The sequence below is a fragment of the Nestor notabilis genome, unplaced genomic scaffold (genome assembly GCF_000696875.1).
Source record: "Nestor notabilis isolate BGI_N333 unplaced genomic scaffold, ASM69687v1 scaffold17843, whole genome shotgun sequence".
Lineage (NCBI taxonomy): Eukaryota > Metazoa > Chordata > Aves > Psittaciformes > Psittacidae > Nestor > Nestor notabilis.
Window position 1 is genome coordinate 8,959 of NW_009923502.1, and position 17,712 is coordinate 26,670.

The 17,712-nt window shown below is 51.8% G+C and overlaps 1 protein-coding gene across 1 annotated transcript in view; it reads right to left on the reverse strand.

Moving 5' to 3' along the window:
- The window catches only part of ASTN1 (astrotactin 1), a gene marked incomplete at its 5' end in the record, with an annotated part of 26,426 nt that overhangs the window by 7,565 nt on the left and 1,149 nt on the right, over nucleotides 1-17,712 (reverse strand). Inside the window, 12 exons of the mRNA XM_010012170.1 lie at nucleotides 1,005-1,132; nucleotides 1,458-1,652; nucleotides 1,851-2,017; nucleotides 2,742-2,892; nucleotides 3,280-3,417; nucleotides 3,958-4,032; nucleotides 11,452-11,536; nucleotides 11,743-11,910; nucleotides 12,426-12,575; nucleotides 13,671-13,778; nucleotides 14,233-14,379; nucleotides 15,202-15,595. Coding sequence (XP_010010472.1) covers nucleotides 1,005-1,132; nucleotides 1,458-1,652; nucleotides 1,851-2,017; nucleotides 2,742-2,892; nucleotides 3,280-3,417; nucleotides 3,958-4,032; nucleotides 11,452-11,536; nucleotides 11,743-11,910; nucleotides 12,426-12,575; nucleotides 13,671-13,778; nucleotides 14,233-14,379; nucleotides 15,202-15,595 — 1,906 coding nt within the window. The remainder of the gene's footprint in view (nucleotides 1-1,004; nucleotides 1,133-1,457; nucleotides 1,653-1,850; nucleotides 2,018-2,741; nucleotides 2,893-3,279; nucleotides 3,418-3,957; nucleotides 4,033-11,451; nucleotides 11,537-11,742; nucleotides 11,911-12,425; nucleotides 12,576-13,670; nucleotides 13,779-14,232; nucleotides 14,380-15,201; nucleotides 15,596-17,712) is intronic.

Below are 17,712 nucleotides of genomic sequence, written 5' to 3' on the forward strand. Positions count from 1 at the left end.
GTGCCATAATCGAAAGAGGACCCCCACCCCCACCCCCCTGCCGTAACCCTGAGGCTGCAGTGGCAGTGCCTTCCTTACAATCATGTAAGCATGCCAAGGGCAGCAGAGCCCCATCGGGAGGCAGGTGTCCTCCTTCCAGGCAGGACTGAGTATGCCCATGGCTGCAGGAGTGACCCACCGGACACAGCTCTCTTGGGGTATCTCAGCCCTGCGGACTCACGGGCACCCTCCTCCCTGCCTGCATCTGCTTGCACACACACCTGCATAACTATGAACCCTGTCAAGGCAACCAGTACTCATTGGGCCCTGGGTGCAACCCATGGATGCTCTCCAAAACCCTCCTAGGAGCTCTGCCAAACAAAGTGAATTCACAAGGTCTTGTATGAGACCACCCTGCAGACACCTTCCAAAATAACCTTACTATCCACATCTCTCTTTTCTTAGCTGCCCAGTGTCCTTGGCCATTTCAGCCAACGGCAACAAACACCAAGGAAACAAAGGCTATTCAGGGGTGCTGGCAACTTGGTGGAAGAAGGGTAATTCCTTTAAGGTTGTGTAGAAATCCATGATAATCCTGTCACTCATGGCCCACAGTACTCTGGCAGGACAAACCAAAACATTCTGGTTTGATTGCGGCAGGTTTTGAATGCTTCATTACACTGGCAAAAGGTTCCTGACTTGGAAATACCTTTGGAAAGATATTTGGAAAACTTGTTTGACTTGAATTAAAAAAAAAAAAAAAAAAATCCTCTTTTGCAAATACTCCAAATATCCAATGGACACTTGAGCTTTTACACCATACCATGAATTTGCAGCCTCTCCCTTGCCTCCATTTTTAATGCTTTCCTCTTACCACTGCTGGTGCTGCAGGTGAGCACGGGATGCTAAAGCCAGACTAGATATATCCCATGGTAGGTATATCCCTGAGAGGGATAGGTGCTGAAGCCATCCACACCAGCTGCTGCCCTGCTGGGAGAGGCATAGGTCTGGCCAGACCCACTCACCGGTGAGGAACTCGGGGTCAGGCGTGGGGTCAGAGAGCTCCTCTTGGCACTGGTTTTCCAGGGGCACCGTGGCCACCACCAGCCCATCTGGCAGTTGCTGTTCCAGGCCACGAGCAAAGTTGTTCTGCCTGGAAGTTAATTGCAGAGAGGAGGACAGAGCTGGAAGACAGGGGAACTGCCTGGGATCATTCCCACCAGCCAGTGACCAATCCCATAAAGCCACCCAGCACCAAGCCTTTCCTTTAGGCACAGGTTACAAAGATGTCTACTCTGATGGAAAGCTTCAGATGTGCCCTGCCCACCACCCCTCCATCTCCTGCAAAGCTTGGCCAGACATGGATGGACCAGGCATTCCACTAAGGTCCAGCCCCACACTGCTTCCCATGCCTTCTTCTTGGAAAGGATGAAGAAGTCTGACCCTGCTGGGGTCACCTTCCCACATCCCCAACTCACCTGAATGTCCCTTTGAGCACCTGTCCTGCAGCCACCTCCTTGGAGTGGTTGTTGTAGCCATAGAAGATCTCCCCAAATAGCGTCTGGTTCATGGGCAGCTCGCGGGGCTCGCCGCAGTCCCCCACCTCGGGGCATGACTCCGAGATGAGCTGGCATGACCTCCCATCTGTGCCCAGCTTGTAGTCCTCAATGCACCTGGAACGCCAGCACGGCATCCATCATCAGCTGCAGCCTGCACTAGTGGGGACTGGGGCCACCAGGCCACCCCAGCAGGGACATGTGGAACAGAGGAGACCCTCCCTCCCAACCCTATGAGCTCCGGGTGGCAGAAGCAAGGTACAACAGCACCTCAGGAGTGTCCCCCCATGGCTGGGGCAGTGATGGGTCACTCACCCGCAGAACATGAGGATATTGTAGAGTAGGGGGTCATCAGGCAGGGGGACCATCTGCTGCAGGCACAGCTGCTCACAGCCTCCATTGAAGCCATCTGAGCAGTCCACGCCGACATGACGGTCATAGCAGCCTGTGCCATCCTTCATGGGGCTCAGTCCCGTTGGGCACTAGCAGGGGTGGGGGAAGTGAGAGATGAAGCCTCTGAGCAAGAAGTCTGGCCCAGGGGCTGAAGCAGAGGGGAGGGCTCCGGCGCTGCTCTCCATTGGAAATTGCAGCCTGAGAGATACTCGGGAGCTGCAAGAATGGGTGACTGCAACACTGTCCACCACTGCAGATATTCCTCCTGCACTGAAGCCTCTTTGCAGCCCTGGGGAGTGCTGATCCTGGAGTGGGAGCCACCCAAGCTGCTCCATACCAAGGTAACGTGCTGGCACCAACCCTGCTTACTAGCACCCATCACTAGTGAACACCAAAGCAATGCTGCCCTTTCCAAGCCCACCCTCTGCCCCCCACTCAGCCTCCCCCTCAATGTCCAGCTCTGGTGGCATCACAGCAGGATTCCCCAGTCCCACAAACCCCTCCATTTTGGGGCATATGCTTTCTCTGCAGAGCAAAGCAGCTGTGCTGCTTTGGGGACAGAGGACATGTGTGAGTGATGTGAGACCTCCCAAAGAGCCAGCAAGCAGATGAGCTCCCACTTCTTCATGCATGTCTGCAGCAAGGTCAGGGATGGAGAAGATGCCAGCCCCCAAAACATCTCTTCCTGCTGCAAAACCCCAAAATATCCATCCTGAAGCAATGGGAATGGAGGAAGGATGCAGCCTTTCCCCTTCCACCCTTCCCTCCCTGCTCGCACCAAAGGAGATCTCAGGTCCCCAGGGGATCACGCACCACACAGCCTGTTGAGTCCAGCTTGCGGTCTGAGATGCAGCGGAAGTTCTTGCTGCAGCCCCCATTGTCCCGGGAGCAGTCACGGACGGGGCCAAAGGAGTCAAGGAGGACCTCCAGGCTGTCGAAGGAGGAGGAGGTCATCAGCTCTTCCCTGCGAGGAGGAGGAGGGGGAGTGTCACTGCTCCAACGAGATGTTGCGAACGCGTGCACAACCGCGGCTGCTGTGTGGGGTTTTCCGGAGCTCAGGTCCCTCTCGGGCTAACAGCGAACAGAACGGCAGCCAAGCTTTTAGAGGGAGGCAGGAGGGAGGCAGGAGCTACCGAGATAATGAGAGCTACTTCCAAAGGCTCAGCTTTGCAGGCATGAAGTGGGGCAGGTTAAAGGACATACTAATCTGCACCTGCAAAACGTGGGGTCGGGGTCCCAGCTCTCATCAACCCCCATGTGTTTTGGGTTGCCCCTCTCACTCAGCGGACACACTGACAGTTTATTCACTTGAAATGCATCCTAAAATCCCTCTCTCCACCACTGCACCTACCTGACCTCCACTGCATCCTCCATCACCGTCATGTCGGTCTTGCACTTTGCGGAGGGATTGATGGCCAGCTCAGCTGGTGGGATGACAAAGCTCTTGCTCAGGGGCAGCCACATGCCTTCCCCCAGGGTGTAGGTGAACCTGACAGGGAAAGCAGCAAAGGCTGACATGGAGTGAAACGCCAAGCCCAGAGGGCTGCCTCTACCCAAACCCAAGCCCTGGAAGCTCCACCCTGCCCTGAAAAAAACCAAGCAGACAGATGGGCTGTGTCAAACACACAGTGGTGCAGCTCTTCTGAATGCACCCAAATGACCCCTAGAAAGCACATCTAACTTAGGTAATTTAAAAAAAAAAAAAACCAAAAACAAAAACAAAAAAAAAAACCCACAAAAAAAAACAAAACAAAAAGCATTTCCCTTCTTCCCTTTTTGGTAGGAATCCTCCTTCAAAGCCTAAACCTCTTTCTCATCAGGAATGGAGAAGAGGAACTGGCTATTGGGCATCCAAGCATCCCACATGGCAGCTATAGTAGGACCTTCCCAGCCATGTTTGCATGTCCCCAGGAGGTGGCACAGGATAGCTGTGCTCAGCCCTACCAGCTGGGGTACCAGCCTGCTCGTATGCCCTCAGTCATATCTTTGAGCCCCAAAATGTGCTGACCAGATTGCCTTTACCGCTTACCGAAAAATCTTGTCAGATGGCTGCTCGCCCAGCACCAAGTCAAAGCCACGCTGGAAGATGGTGTATGGCCAAGGCCTAGAAGAGAAACCCAGGGGCATCACACTGGCATCGCCCCTGCTGCCACTCGCAGCCGAAAAATGCTTCCCCTGCTTAGCCCCTAGCTCATGTGCAGAGGGTCCTGGGATGAGATGACTCAAACCAAGCCAGGACAAGGTGATAAAATAACCCCACCTCCATGATGTTAATTTTGGGATTCCTACAACATCAGATTCTCACCCCAGGCCCAATCTGCCAATGGGTCGGTAGTGTATCACACCCTTTATTTTAGGATACAGGGCATTCCAGTTGCCCTTGCATCTGTAAGCATTACGCTTCTGCATGCTCGGGTACCACCTGCCCAGCCCTCATTTAGGGATTGGTGTCACAGCCATTTAATTGCAAAAAGAACTAAAACACAGCTGAACTCTCTCTGTGAGGCTTTTCAAGGGAGCATGTGAGGTCTGGGGCCACAGCTTCACCACCTGCCTTATTCCCCTTGGATTTCACTGTTTTAGGAGGGGCACTGAAGAAGCCTTGGCCCCTGTGGTGCTTTGAAAATGGGTCTAGTAGACAAGCTGAAAGCTTGGAGCCAAGCAGGATGGCCTCATCTCCTCCATCCCTGCTGCCATAGGTAGTACAGGGTAATGTGCAATCATGATTCAGTGGCTGGTGCCCTTTGGTGGGATACCCATGGCCACACCACTTTGTGATCTGCATACCAGAAGCACAGCCCCACTGCTGAAACATCACTGGCAGAGCAAGGCTGACAAGGCAGAGCAAGGGGAGGCACAGGGACCCAGCTGTGGTGGGCTTTGACAACACAAACGCTGCTCCCAAAAGCTAAAGCTCCAAATTCTCTTTGCAAGAGCTCAAATCTGGTGAGGGAATGATTTTTCATCCCGTTGCATCACTGCTGTTAAAATTCAGGGTGAGAGTATCAGGTGCCGCTGACAAGCCTGAGGATTTTCTCCAGAGGCAATTACAGCTCTTCTGCACAAGCACTTTAATTTCTAATCTGAAGTTATTTCAGCAAGGACAAAAAAAAAATAATAAAAATCCTGATTGCAGGATTACAGTGCACCGTCTCATTTCCTTGCTAGGGTACAATGCCATTTTCCCGTCCGGTTGGCTGGGAGAGGGGGATTACATTCAGCCCGCAGATCGGATTGCCCTGAATTGAGGTCAACTTCAGCCAGAAAGCGATGCGCTCCTCGCATCTTGACGACACCTTGAATGCCACACGCCTCCGCCTTCCAGTGCTCCCGCAGATGGGTTTTATTCTTGCCTTTCAGGAGCACGCCGGGCAAGGAACAAAAGCAAAGGCAAGGTATTGTTCCACATTGACTTGGGTGGAAAAGTAGTTATGAAGAGCTGCTCTTGGTTTGCAGCAGAGCTCAACACCGGGCAGGCACTGCAGAGGTATAGTGGCTGCTGGACCTCTGCCGGGTGGCATATCTGGCAGCCCCATGGATGGGATGCCAACACATCCGGGACACACAGGCTTGGACCTGCCTGGGAGATGGAAATCAGTGCCCAGGCCATGTTGTCTCCACCCAAGGTGCCTGCAAGGACATGGTACCTTCTTGAGGGTAAGCTTGGAAACGGTCTCCATGCAAGACCTCAAGCTCAAGAAGAGGCACTTTATCCTCATCTCCAAGGAAGCTCTCCAGGAGCTCAGTACTGACATTGCCACCCACACTCCCTTGCTGACTTGTGCCTTCTGCTTCAGAGGATGGGGTGAGATCTCCTCCTCCAGGGACACCTCACCTTCTCCACCACTGCCTTTTGTCTACTGTGCCCCTGTCACTCTCTCACGCCTCCTTCCTCTCCCATGCACACATGTGTGTCCAAACAGCTGACTCACTCCCTGCGTTTTGTGATCACTGAAGGCACATTGCTGCTCTGGTTTTTGTTGCTTTTGGCAGGTATTTTGGTTACATGGACCTCAGAGCTCAAAGAAAAGCAGGACTGATCAGAAGCAGCTCTGTGTCTGGCCAGGTTGGATTAAATGGGCCAGAAATTACAGCTCGCAGCTCCCTACGAGCCTTGGCACTCAGGTAGGCATCTGAAACAACAAAACGGGATCACCAGGGCAGCTGAGAAAGAAAAAACTCCCCACACTCAGTCAGCTAGTTCCTATGGCCAAAGGGCTGTCAGTGCATCCCCGGGATGATCTTCAGGCCTCTGATTTTTCCAGCTAGACCACCAGCTATGCTTTGCTCCAGATTTGGGCTTGAGTGAAAGCTCCCAAAATACCATCAAACCTAACCAGGTGGTGATGCTTCTGTCCACCTCAACAGGACCCTGGCCATGTTCAAATTGCAGCCCCAAGAGGATGAGGCAGACTGACTTCCAGCATTGAGAACTGTGGTCCTGCCAGTCTTTGCTCCCTGCAAAGCTCTAAATAAGAGGGATGGGATGAAGAATGAAAGCCCACTGCCTGCAGCACATGACCACACTGAGCTAACCTGGAGCAGCTGGTTTCAGGGGAGCTGGCAGGGAGGTCAGAGTGGCTGCAGGAGAGGGTCTTTGCAGAAGACCCTGAGAAGTCGCTGCATGTAAGCGTGGCTGAAATACCAGGGGAAGAGAAGGTGGTTGGCTGTTATTGCACTGAAACATGTGACTTCATGTCTGGTTCCCTGACTCCTTGTGCTCCTGGGGGTTTCCACAAAGCAAGCAGGATGAGGATGGCCATGCCAAACCCCATCATGGCATCAAAACACCAGCTCCAAGTGTATGCTGGCAGCAAGTGGTGCACATAATGACGCTCACCACATCCCTTGACTGGCAGCTCAGTGGGTTCAAGCCCAGGGTGAAAGGACAAGAAGCATCCCTGCAGCACCGGCACCCCTCCTGCGGCCCCAGGACCCACTCCCCACGATGATCAAAGTGGGGACCCATGAAGAGCCAACACTACCTTGATGGGGGACAAGTAGAAAGCAGATAGCACCGAGCTGCTGACTTCTCCCACTGGTGATGCCCATCCCTGCTCCTCTCTGACTTTGCTTTGCAACAGCTTTGCTCAGGCTTCAGCTGCCAAAAAAAAAACTCCCCACCCCCTGCCATCCCTTCCAAGCAGCTCTTTATTAAAAATGCTAATGCTGGCACTTTCTCCCTGAGCTGCCCGTAAATCTGCAAGGAGAATGGGCTGGGAGGAGGAGGCGGATGGGTGGTTTGGTGAAAGGATCTGAAAGAAAGAGAAGCTTTTTATCTGGACGTCCTTCAAGCTCGCAAAGCCGAGGCACACAGCAGGGGATGGAGAGAGGCAGAGAGAAAAAAAAAGAAGATAAAAAGGGGTGGGAAAAATAAGAAAAAGGGGGAAAAAATACTTTAAGCAGAAAAAGTGCTTTCCTTGTCCCTTGAGCACTTCCCTGGCTCCTTTGCGGGGTGGGGAGCAGGTGGTTCATGGGGATGGGACAGGAGGAGCAGGTGCACAGCCAGGGAGGGGGATAACTGGATGCAGAAGAGAAGAGGCACGATGGGGAGGGAAGGTAGGTGCACAGGGCACAGGATGTCACACTAATTCAGGTCCTGTGTGGGGAAAAATGGCTGCCAAGGCTGCAGGGTGGAGAAAGGGGTAACTTGCCTGCATGGGAGGAAGGCTGGGGTGGGCACCACTTGCCTGCTGCTAGAAGAGGAAGAGAGTACCCAGCCAAATGCATCCACTAAATTGCCCTAAATCCTCTCCATGCTGGGGTAAAGCCCACTACAAGTTGAAAGGGCACATTGATAAAGACCTCTTAAATGCAGACCATCTTAAATCTCATCAGGTGTCTGAAAAGGGCATCCAGGCAAGAACAGCACATGGGGATGCGAAAGCCATGGGCCATCATACAATTGATCTAAGGGCTGAGATGAAGAAGTACAAATGAGGGCAGGTAACAGTTTATTAACTAAAGGCAGAATGAGCTGATTTGACTTTTGGTCAAGTCATACCACAAAGTAACTGCAGGAATTTGGTTTGATGAGCAAAGATGAGGCAGGATTGGTTAGATTGCTGGAAACTGCATCCTACTTGGGAAATGTTAGTGTAAGAACTGAAAAGCAGCTAATTAACAATGCATATCAAAGTAGGAAGACAGACTGTGAACACACAAACAGCAACAGCCAGGTTTGTTTAAAACAGATGAAGAGAAGCACAAAAAAAGCAGCTGATCAAATGTATCTGCTACCCATGATCAAAAACGCCTTATTTTTTGAAAAACTGATGAAGAGTTAGGGACTGGATGTGTTGGGTAAAAGGTGTACCACAGAGGCATGGATCTCAGCATGGTACCCAAAATACACACAACACACAAAGCCTTGCTGCCATCACCAATAAAGTTCAAACAGGAGCTCACCTTCATGAGCAAAATTAGATGCTGCTGAGTGAACAGACTCCAAGTCAACCCGTAATCACTGTAAATAAAAACAAACCAACGGCAAACCTATCTAAAGAAAAGGGTTGGAATGAGTTTTCAGATAAAAATGCCACCCTAGGAAAGCAAAAGAGGTCATAGCCAGACCATGTTGCTCCCAAGCACAAACTGAGGGATTTGGCAGAGCCCACTGTTCTGCTTTGCTGACTTCCCCTTTGCTAAGAGCCATGTGGCTTCTCTGGGGACTGACTTGCTGCCTGGCTTGTGCTACCCACAGCTGCATCACATCGCTCCAATATTGGAGGAGTTAGGAGCATATTGGAGAAACAATGGTCAGAAACAATTCAGGCACAGTTCATCTTGCCTTGGGATGGGGGGAGAGATTAGAGAATTTGAAGACATCTCTTTCAGGTGAGTCTGTGGACAACCTTTTTAGGGTAGAGTTTGGAGTGAGCTGGAGTGCAACAAAAGACAGCATGGCCTGGTAGCTTAACTTCCACCCCCAGAAAACATAAATATCAGGTTAAAGTTACAACTTACTCAGTTAAATGGGCTCTGACAATATGGTTCTGCTGGACCAGAGTGTTCATTACAGACATGATGCCATGGAGGCCAGGGATTCATGGGGACAAGTATAAGTTACCTCCACCATCACAAGCCCTTGCAGGCAGAGCTGCACCAAACAGCACTTGGACATCAGGAACAAATTGCAGTGCAGAAAAAAAACCCCTCATTAAGCACCAAGCTGGCCTCGGCATCATGATGCTTAGTGTGGACACGCTTTCAAGAGCCCTATAAATAGTGGAAGCTGCAGGCAGGGACGGTTAAGTGTGGTTTCAGCTGCTACCGTTTTCTGAAATAAAAATCTGTCAAGTTCAAGGAAGAAACACAAAATCACCCTGGCTTCAAACAGCTCGATTGAGGAGCTCTCAAAGGGTAGCACTGAAAAAAATCTGACACTGCAGTGTCAGAGCCTTCTTGAGAGCCCAGAGAAGGGCAGGAGAACTTCAGCAGCCCCATCATGGTCTAGGGCTGTGTTGTACCTTTGGGGAAAAAGATCTGCTAGGTTTCTCTGCCCCAAACAGAAAAGTATGTTGGAAATGCTGCATACAGTTTGTCATAGTCAACTTTGGTATATAAGAAGAGATCCAAGGCAACTTGTATTCTAGCCGAGTAGGAACACAGTTGCAGAAGGAAAGGCAGAAACTCAAGCATGGACAGGGAGAAGGCTCCCATTGGGAACATCAGGATGGAGCTGTATCTGAAAAGTGGCCCCAAATCCCACAGAGGAACAGAGTGGGTCCTGAGCATCTTTCAGGGTGGCACTGCTGAGACTACAGCTGGGTCCAGATCTGTGAACAGGTCCAGAGGGCTTCAGGAATGAATTTGTCCTTCCTGCCCTCAGCTTCTCTTCTGCATCTATTTATTTTCTCCAATTCATCTGAAAGCAACTTTTTCTCTACTCTCCCTTTAGGTGATGGAGCAGCTAGATCAGGAAGAAGCTAGAGAAGAGCAATGAGCATGGGAGGAAAAGTGTGAAGTTGTGGTCACACGCCCAGGAGCAAAGGAAAAGCAGAGGGGAAGGAAGCAAATGCTTCTTTACAGTGCTTATCCATTTTTACTACTTCCCTCAACAAAGTCATTTGCCTTCTCGCTTTTTGCAGGGTGGTGGGTTCAGCACACTGCTGGTAACTTTGACTGAGGCACAGGCTGGCATCAAAGTCATACGTGGTTGTGGGTGGCTGTGGGCTCTTTCTAACCCATTCTTAAACCAAACACATGCCAAAATGGGCAAGTCCCTGGCAGGGGGAATACACCGTCACATGCCCCAGCCAGCATCACTCAGTGCCTCTTATTAGATGGGCACAGAGGAGCTGAGGACAACCCTGTCGGACACTTGCCTCCTGGGGATAAGCAGGGCAGGAAGCTGTATTTCTGAATGTATTTTCCCAACTGTAATACCTCACAGTGGTTTGGGAACCCTGACCACACCACTCAGCACATCCCCACCATAGGGCTACCTGTGCATGAGCATCGCCCTGCCCCAGCCTGGCTCAGAGCACCCACAATGACAGCGGCCCTTGTCTCCTGTGGCTGGCTGGCAGTGGGTTCAATTGCTAAATTGCTTTTAAAATGGATACAGAGCAGTGGTGCTCTCCCTGGACCCCAGTGCACAGGAATGCGGGCAGGGCCAGCCGGCATGGGCAGTCCTCCGTGGCTGCCATCCTCCAACACAGCAGCACAGTGGGAGTGCCGCCAAGCCCAGCCTTTGATGATTTTTCTCTCCCTGCTGTGAAGACTAATGACTTCAGAGAGGGCATCCTGCCACATGTGGGGCCGCCACAAATCCAGCTGCAGCACAGCAAGATGGGGGAAGGAAAAAGGGGGTTGAAGATGCCAAATTCACGTGGGACCTCTGATTTTGGGGGTGTCTTGGCTTTCTGCACACTACCTCCAGCCATCCCTGGAAGTCTCCATCTGCACATCAGAGACTCATGAGTGTTAAGGACCATCTGAAGCATGCCCTGAGGGTCACAGTAAGATGGAAACATTTGGGATACCCCACCAAACTGCTGCTGAAACATCAGAAGAAATTCTTCTGCGCTTTCAGAGGTATAAAATTGTGGAGCAGTGACTGCTCTGTTCCCTCAGGCCATGGCATTGAAGCATGTGATTTGCCCAGTTTTCAATAGGGCATCCCCAGCCCGCAGCCTCCCTCTTCCACTGGGGCCCCCAGCCCAACCTCAGCCCTCCTCTGACAGCTCATACTTCCAAATTGAAACCGCACGAAATGCAAGATGCCAAAGAGAGTGTCAGCAAAAGGAAGAGGAGGAGCTTTGATCTTCTCTAGGGGGTGTTTACTCTGAAACCTAGCAATGGCCTCTTCTACATCATCTCTGATTACTTGAAAGACTAGAAGTCCTTGCCTCCTCCTGCACACCTGCTGCAGAGCTCAGCCGTGCACTGACCTGATGATTCACCAAGATGCCTCCTTCACCCAAGAGCATTTGCCACAGCCTTACTATGCTGCTGTTGAAGCCCAGAAGCTCATGCATGGATGGTCCAAGCATGGGCATGCTGTGGCAGGTACACTCACCCCTGGTTCGTTCCCCACTCATTCCGGATGCAGAGGTGCTTATGCACAGGGTCCTTCATGTAACCTTCGTAGCAGAGACACTCACCTATGGAGAAAGGGGGGAACATGAGGGACATGGAAGGACAAGGTTTTCCACATACTTCCCTGCCAAACCCAGCCTACAGCCACCCAGGGCACTCAGTAGCTTCATTATCTCATGTGGAACAAGGCAAGAAAGCATCTTCCCAGTGAAGCTGGGTTGAGCAGGCAGAGATGAGCTCCTAAACCAATCCCAACCATCTGACCACGTACCGGTCTCAGGGTCACACTGATGCTCGCAGGGGTCCAGGAGGCGACGCGCACAGAGGTCCAGGGCCCAGGGCCCACTGGAGTTTTGCTGGGAGAAGAGAACGACCTGCGCCGGGTTCAGCCAGTCACTGGCATCCAGCTGGCTCCCCTCCAGCAGGATGAACCGGCTCCCTGCCACCAAGAGGGGAGTCAGCAGTGGCAATCCACGGCCATCCCTTCCATCTCATGATGGTTCCCCCTATAGCCCCTTCTGTTCCACAATGAATCCTCTGTTACCATGCCCATCCCCTCTGCCCTGTGACAGCCCCCTCTGTCCATGCCTGTCTCCTCCAATCCTGTGACAGCCCCCTCCATCCTGTGCCTGTCCCTTCTCTGTCCCACAACAGCAACCTACATCCCCTTGGTCCCACACCTGTCCCCTCTGTCCCATACTGATGTCCTTCATCCCATGATGGTCCATTCCATCCCATACCTGACCCCTCCATCCCACAAAGGTCCCCTCAAGTCCTGTGCCCATCCCCTCCATCCTGCATCCATCCCCCATGTATGCTGATACCCTCCGTCTTGCGCCTGTCCCATCCATCCTGCACCCATGTTGTATCTGTCCTCTCCATTGTTCTTTCCTCTCCTCCATTACAGCTTACAGAATCGATCAGGAGGGGTGGGTAAGGCTGCGGTGTGCTCACCATCAGCAATGAGGTGTTCAGGGACATGGAGGGTGATCTTGACAACAAGGGGGCAGTTCATGTGGGAAGAGCACACCAGGCTGATGACACAGCTCGTCACACTGATAAGAGTCAGCGTGGTCTTGTTAACAGGACTTCGAGGGGACCCCACTGCAAAACATTAAAGCAAAGTCAAACTTGAGACCTGGTGGACCCAGGAAGATCTTGGGGTGCAGCCAGCAGATCTCAGGGTGCAGAGACCCTGCCCAGCCCACTGGAAATCCAGCGTCAATCCAATCAAGCTGAATTGCTCTGGATTTTCAAGAGAATGAAGCAGTTTTGTTGTGGGACCTTCTCTTCCACCTGTTGCAGCTGGGGTCTCCTGGGAGATATTCTCTCTGGGAGTTTCTCTTCTGCACCCCTGCACTGCAGCATGCTGAGACCTTTGCAGCAGCAGAACTTCGAAGCAGAACAGAGATACTGAGGAGAAGAAAGGTGAATGCAATTGCTCTTTTTTCCTCCCCTCCTTCTTCATGGCACTTCTCTCAGGTTAATTTTGCCATGACAACAGCCTCCTGGATGCCTTTGAAAAAGCACTGGAGAGCCCTAACTCCTCAGGGCGTGCAGGTCTTTGACTTTTAATCTCTCAGTTGAAGAAGCTGGGCGGAAAAAGCTGGCTGGGGGCTGAGCTATTCCCTGCAGAGACAAAGCCCAAACCAACCTCACAGCCCCCAGCACAGGAGATGGCTCACACTCCCACCACTCCCAGAAAAACAAGGTACTATCCATCAAACAAGGCTCAATGAGACACAAAGTCTCCTTCCCAGAGGAGAAAACCTCCCAAAGGGAGGATTCAGGGCAGTGGGGTGAAACTCCTGCCTGGGGACCAGGCCTCTCCCCATCCTCTGCTGCACATACAGATTGTACACACATGGTGCTGGAGCAAACCCAAGGCAGCAGCGTGCCGAGCAGCAGCACAGGAGCTCATGGGCCAGCCTTTGAAGCGTGTTACTCATTAATATACACCAGAGCGTGGCAGAAGCCTCCAGCAAAAAATCGGAATATATTTCATCCTCTGCTGAGAAACTCCACCAGAGAGCAGCGGCAGCACTTGGTGGGCACCGGGACTGGTGCCTGCCTGTGGCAGCATGAACTGTGCCTGGGTTTCCATCCTTTGCTAATGAGAAGTCTCCAAACCCAGAGAGGCAACAACAAACAAGGCAAGAGGGGCCCTGGCTTGCCACCTGCCTCCACGCCTGCACCCACCTCGGCTGCGCCTCCGGCTCCGTGAGGGGTCCGTGTAGAAGGTCAGCTGGGGATCGGTGTCTGCCTCTGTCCCCGAGTCCCCCTCGGGGTTGAGAAACGCTGACCCAGCTGCAGGGGACACCAAGTGTAGTCACAGCGAGGCTGGCACTGTGTGACCCCAAGCCACCACATCCAACATTACTGCTTCAAGCCACGCCTTGAAAATCAGGAGCCCTGTCTGCTGGGCACAGCAGGGACAGCATCTTCTCCCCTTTCCACCATGAACAGCCATGCTCCCTGCCATGGCTCCCATTACCTTTCAACTTTCCCCCATGGCCATGCTGGTACCATAAAATATTTACTGTGCCCGGCACCATCTTCATCTTTGCAATCAAGTAACTCAACATCATTTGCACCCTTGCAGACACCACTTTTTCTGCTCCCTGCTACCCCTACTCAAACCCTCCTTTCCATGCTTTTGCCCAACACCAGCCACATTTTTCCATCCCAAGAGACAGTGAGTTGCTGGAGCATGAGTGAGTGGAAGCCCAGAGCACCCTGCCTGCCCTGGGGACCCCCCTACCTCGTGCTTTGTTATTGATGCGCTTGCGCTGGCTGCTGGAGGTATGGGACAGCAGCGTGGCCTGCTGGTGGTTCGAGTCCACGGGGCTGGTGGCAATGATGTTGTCCTTGTATTTGTTCATCAGGGACAGCTTGGCATTATCGCTCCCTGAGAAGGAAGAATTGAAGACAAAATCTTTCAGGGATAAACATTTTAGTAAAGGAGAGAGAAAGATAGAGATTTTCTTGGATCCATCTCCAGCATCTGCATGAGGTGACCAGGGTGCCACAGCCAATGAGCTGAGCCCAAAATGCACCCTTATGACTTCCTCAAAGCTTGAAAGGGACCAACACCTCCACCAAGCTAGCCAAAAGATGAGATTTGACACTCAGCCTGTCAGGTCATTTCTGCATACCCAGGTGTGGAAATAAAATGCCTGGAGATCTATAGGGACCAGACTATGGCCTTCCAAAACTACATCTCAGTTGAGAAGGCTCCAGTTGGATGGGTCAGTTGGTAATAGGGCCAACAAACAAGTATGTTACAAGCCTCAAAGAATCTGCACTGGTGATTAGAAGACAGCATTAACTCTGAATCATACTGATGGCAAGTGTAATTTTGTTACTAAGAATCTCAGCTGAAGAAGACACTGGAAATCCTGGGATACAGGAAGGAACTATGGGGGTCACCATGAGGTAGTTTGGAGGGGACACCATTCTGATTCTTGATCAGGCCACAGGAACCACAGCCCTTTCACTCAAAGCTCCATCCTGCATTGTCCCAGCCACGTCTCACCCAGCAGGGACTGCTCTCAACCGGCTACAAAGCCTCCCAGCAATGAAGCTCCTTCAGAGTGCCACCAACATCTCACATGCAACAAAAAACCAGAAAACTGAGGAAAATACTCAAGGGAAAACAGGTATGGAACGATGAAGAGAAGATGAGTTGGAACGGACCCAGCTCAGCCCATGCCGCCTATCTCATCCCCACCTGGTGTGAGGTCCATGCTGGCCTTCTCATTGCAGCCCTGCAGCGAGTCCAGGGTGCGGGTGACCTGGCTGGCAAAGTCCTCCCCACCGTTCATGCACTCGCGTTGGAGATGGTGCCGCAGGTCGGTGATGTCGTACTCATAGCCGTCCAGGATGGGGGTCTCACGGATGCTGAGAGTCCCGCTGGAGTTGTGGCCCTGCACACGGGCATTGCGCAGGCTCTCCCGCCCATGGCCCCCGATCAGCACTGAGGGGATGTAGTGGATCTCGTTGGCTGCCTCAGCACTGGCGCTCTTCTGGGGCTGTGGCACTCGGCGCCGCTTGCACCACCGCCGGCGGGTGTAGAGGATCATCACCAGGCAGAGAATGGAGAGCAGCAGGGCGATCATCCCTCCCTGCAGGCAGAAACATGAGCAGGGCTCAGACAGGTACCAGTGCCAGCCACCTCTTGGGGATGCAAACGTCCCGGGGATGCTCCAGCATGGCCAAAAGCAAAGGCAATGGCGAGAGGAGCCTGGTCATGCCGATAAGAGGGTGCTGGCACAGGAAGTCCCCAGCATTGGCCAAGCGCTCCCAGCTGAAGCCTGCCTGAAGCGAGACGCACTTTGAAGTCATCACTGAGGCATGAAAAAGCAGCATGTAAAGCAGAGCATGTTTTGTTTCACTCTCCCACAACACATCTTTGAAAGCAGAGATCAGATTTATTCCAGGCAAACACTCCTACAGGCAACTTTTTCTGACCCATTTCCAACCGACTTCAGCGCTGTCACTCTCAATCTTGGGAGATTTTCCCAGGGTATCCTGCAGAAATTGCAGCACAGATTAAAGGAGATCAAGGCTCGGGACAGCCAGATGACTCAAGTGTTGTCTGGGGAACACCCAGGGGGAAGAGACTGAAAAAACTCCTGCCCAGCATGGGCAGACCCAGCAACTGCACCCAGCCCCACCACCTCACCACCGTCCACAAGGTCACCCTCCTACAGAGACATCATCACTGCACACAGATAAAGGCAGCAAGATGAAAGCCCTAGCTGCGCTTTACGCCCAGTCTGCCAATAATACTAACACTAGTAATATTACTACTAATAATAATAGCACATGGAGCCAGCTAAGAGCGCCATGTCTATACACGCCCCTGGTACCCCTCCTCTTTTCATGCAACAGGTTATTTTATCTTGATAAAATAAAATAATAGTAATAATCTGTTCCATTAGGATAAAACATCAAGGGAATGAGAAGCAGGAGAGGCAGCTGGAAAAGGTGTTTTAATGGCCATTAAAGTTTAACCCTCTCTCCTTCCCAGGATAATGGAGCTGCAATGCACCCTCCTAGCCTCCTTCCAACTTCTTTTTTTGAGAGAAAGAAAGAAAAACCAAAGAAACTCCAGTGATTCAGGAGACAAGCAGTCCAGAAGAGAAGGAGGGCTGGCTGGTTCATGGCATCTCTCCAGCCAGGAGCCTGCAGCTGGGAGGGTGGGAAATCTCTTGCTGGGACTGAAAACTGCCACTGGATTTGTGACTGGCCATGCTCATACTGAGGCTTTTAGATGTAAAGTCAGGGCCCAATTCTGTATCATGTTCAAATCCCTCCGAGTTCCTCTGATCCACAAATAAGTGGGGCTATCCCCATCCTCACCGGAGATGGCCTCCCATGTCATGGCTCTCCATCACCCTGGGGAAGGGTCCACCTATAGAAGGGGTCATAAGCCAGTGGTAGCAATACCAGGGCATTTCTGGCTTTCCTTGGCTGCCCTCTGTTACATTAAATCCCCCAAACACCTGAGAGCTCTGCCATACTAATGCTAATAAATAAGGGAGACCAAGCTGGAGCTAGAGCCAGGTTGATGAATATGTGTTTAGGACTGCTGATTTGGGTTCTCAAAAATGACCTGTTATTTAATCGAAACTGAATTTCTTCTACCCTGATAGCTTGAGAGCTCAATCTACCCCTGAGGAAAAGCTGCATGTGGCCAGTTGAGATTTCAAGAGGCTTTGAAAGGAGGATAAAACACAGCTCTGGACTCCTCTCCACCCACTGCTCATTGGAGGGTGACAGAGCACCACCTCAGACACTCCATTCCCCTACATGGGAACACAGAAATCTCATTCTACCTTCATTTCCCCCACCCAGCATTCATATGACAGCTGCAGAGGTGCTCTGCACTGGACGGGTGCAGGAGAGCTTCTCTCATGATCTGCATGTGGTCTGCTGTCATGATGGATACAGTCCCTTGCTCACACTTCTCTTGGCAACCACACAGGAGAGAAAGAAAGAAAATCAGCCTTGAAAACTCCACGTGATCCTGACTCCTGGCACAAACGCCAAACTCTGTTTGTCAGGGAGTAAGGATGCTGCCAGAGCAGAGCTGAGAGTGATGAAGAAGAAGGGGGAGAGGGAAGATTTGATGTGTATTTACACATTTCAGTATGACAGCAATGAGTTGCAGACATCCTTTTCATCAACTCTATAATAAGCTTTGTTTCAGGCATTCCTGTCTCAGGATTCAATCTTG